The sequence below is a fragment of the Echinops telfairi genome, unplaced genomic scaffold, assembly GCF_000313985.2.
Source record: "Echinops telfairi isolate 266 unplaced genomic scaffold, ASM31398v2 ScPeMD7_5;HRSCAF=22, whole genome shotgun sequence".
NCBI classification, from domain to species: Eukaryota; Metazoa; Chordata; class Mammalia; order Afrosoricida; family Tenrecidae; genus Echinops; species Echinops telfairi.
In genome coordinates this window covers 16,297,152-16,299,858 of record NW_022103901.1, presented here as the reverse complement: position 1 = coordinate 16,299,858, position 2,707 = coordinate 16,297,152, and the positions used below count along the sequence as shown (strand labels likewise).

Below are 2,707 nucleotides of genomic sequence, written 5' to 3'. Positions count from 1 at the left end.
CGGCCTGGCGCCCCCAGGGCCTCCGGGCAGGACGGACGGCCGCCCGGACAAGAGCAAGGGGCAGGTGGTGCTGGCCACGGCCATCGAGATCTGCGTCTGAACCGCCTGCGCCCGCGCCCTTGGCCCGGAGCAGCGGGCAGCAGCCAGGCCAGGCGGGGCCCGCGAGGCTGGCCCCTGGACAGCCGGGAGCCCGAGCGAGCTGCGCCCCTCACTGGGAGGGAGTGGTAGACTAGTAGGACGGTGGCCCACCAGCCCCGCGGCCCTGGCCGCAGTGGGCTGGTGAGGCCCCTTGCCCGGCCTGGCAGGCACGGTCTTAGCCCAGAAGAGGGGGACCCCGCCCCGCGCAGCCCCAAGGGTTCGCAGCCACCAGGAACTAGGGAACTTGGGGGCTGGAACTCCCCAACAGTCTCTGATCCTAGGACATCCTGACTGGCCACCCGGCCATACGCTAGGCAGATCACCCCGCAGGCTCGCCCCAGCCCCTGCCTCCTCCCCATCCTGGGCACAGAAAGGGACTCCCCGAGTTGGGCAGAGGAAGAAGGGCTTAGGGCCCTGGGGTCCTGGCACACAGGGCCAGGGAGCAGGCCAGGGGCTGCTGGCTTGCCCTGCCACTTTGCGGAGAGGCGGGAGGGGAGGACCATGCCCCCTGCACAATGTAGCAAATGTCTCCGTGTTCTCATACATGTGTGTGCAGGCACTGCCCCCTCTCCCTCCCCAACCCTGCTGATGCGGACCCAGGAAGGAGGGCAACTTTCCTTGAACCACACAGCCTCTGAGAGGGAAACTACACACACACACACACACACACACACACACACACACACACGGAGGGGGGGTAGGGGCTGTCCTAAGATTTCAGTGGACACAGGGCCAGGGCTGGGGTCCTCAGCTGCCCCTGCACCCATCCCCAGGACAGGAGAGGGAGTGCAGACCCAGGGTGGGCCCAGCACCCACCTTCCCCAGGCCCAGGGCTCACCCAGCCCCTGCTGCCCTGGCCCGCCCACAGAGCCACTTCGGCTTTGGGTGGTGAGATGGTGTCCACCAGGGAGAGGGTCTCCTGGCATCCGAGTCAGTCGGGGTCAAGCAAATATATTGGCTTCCAAGCCAGACTGAGCCTACCCAGCCCCCATTGCCCAAATCCCTGGTACTGAGTATGCAGGATGAGTGGGGGGCCTGTGGACAGGTGTATGTGGAGGGGGCTCATGTGTGGGTGCATCCGGCCCCTCAGTAAGGCCAGCCAGGCAGCTTCCAGAGGGCTCCCAGACCTGCGGTTCACCATACCCCTCAGGGAACCCAGTGTGGGGGCATCTGCAGTCCCTCAGCCGTGCCCTGGCCCCTCACGAACCCCTGCCCTCCGTGGAGGCCTGGGACCCCGCAATAACCTCAAAAGGGGCGAAGCTGCCCCTCCCCCTGGCAGTGTCCCACCCACTATCCTGGGCTGTCCCTACTAGGGCCTCGCCCTGGGGTTCTGGGGCAGCTAAGGGGCTCCTGATGGCCAGGCTGGCTTAGAGGGGGCACTGCTCACCCTCAGGCCTGAAGCCCCCACCTCACCCCCTCATTTCCACCGCGCAAAAGGGCTATAGGTCCCCCTGCCCTGCCCGGGCCCAGTTTACAAAGTGTGCGGTATCCCAGGGCCTGGCCCCCATCCTCCTGGGTGTGCCCGCCCCTCAAGCCCCACCCCCAGCAGGCATCAGGGCCCTCCACATGCCAGGCAAGTAGCAAACCCCCTCCTGCCACGGGCCAGTCCTCAGAGAAGGCCCCCCATCACTGCCCCTGGCCCACCTGGAGCCTGTCCGGGTCCACCTCTCCCAACCTGGACTTCTCCTTTTGCCTTAGGCCTCTCAACATCCTGATCTCTCCTGCAATAAGAAGGATGAGAGATTCCACAGTAGACGTCTCCGTGCGCCCCCCTCTCTCTGTTAAGACCCCGTTGGGGAGCGCTCTTCCTTGTAGTATCTAGGATGTGCAAGTTGGGAAGGGATTGTAGTTGTGTAGCCCAGCCCCCACTCCCCCTCTAAGAGGCCCAGAGACGGGCAGCGGCCAGCCTGGCAACAGGGGCGGGCCTGAGACCTGAGCTGCCCTTTCCAGGGCAGGCCTCCCGCTGCCACCTCCACTGGTGGGCTGGGACCCGTGCCCCTTAGGAGAGCTGTTGGTCACAGATGTTTACCTCAGTTTATGTCACAGTCGAAGAAAAATAGCAAAAAACTAATAACAACGTAGATAGGAAGACTTAAAAGTTAAAAAAAACATAGCAATTCTGTGAAGGTACCGTGTGTATTTCTGTGTGCGAGCATGTGCGTGTCTGTCCCATCCCAAGCAGGCTGGGTCCATCCCCCACCTGCATCCCAGGACCCCCCTCCCCCTGTGCCCCTCACACTGCCCCCTGTCCTTCGGTGCTTCCCAGAGGCCCCTAAGAGCTGGCCTGTGGGGCGAGAAGCCCCACCACCCCCAGGTAGGAGGCCGAATCACAATCACAGGTCTAGCTGTGGTGGGTCTCCCACCAGGTCCCACTGAGCAGAACCCCACAGCCACCTGATGCTCCAGGGCCCACACTGCAGCTCGTGGGACAGTCCTGGTGGCTCAGGACCCAGGCAGGGTCCTGGGTACATCCCAGCCCCAGACCTCCTGTTTTGCTGCCGAGACACCCCTCTCCCCCCCACCTTGTGTTTGTAAGTGCTCTGGCATACTCTGGCCCTGAGAAGGTTTT

At 63.9% G+C, this 2,707-nt stretch overlaps 1 protein-coding gene across 1 annotated transcript in view; it reads left to right on the top strand.

The window, feature by feature from the left end:
* SBK1 (SH3 domain binding kinase 1) overlaps positions 1-100 on the top strand; it is a 3,365-nt gene extending 3,265 nt beyond the window's left edge. The window contains exon 4 of the mRNA XM_013005459.2: positions 31-100. Coding sequence (XP_012860913.1) covers positions 31-100 — 70 coding nt within the window. The remainder of the gene's footprint in view (positions 1-30) is intronic.
* Positions 101-2,707: the final 2,607 nt, after the last annotated feature.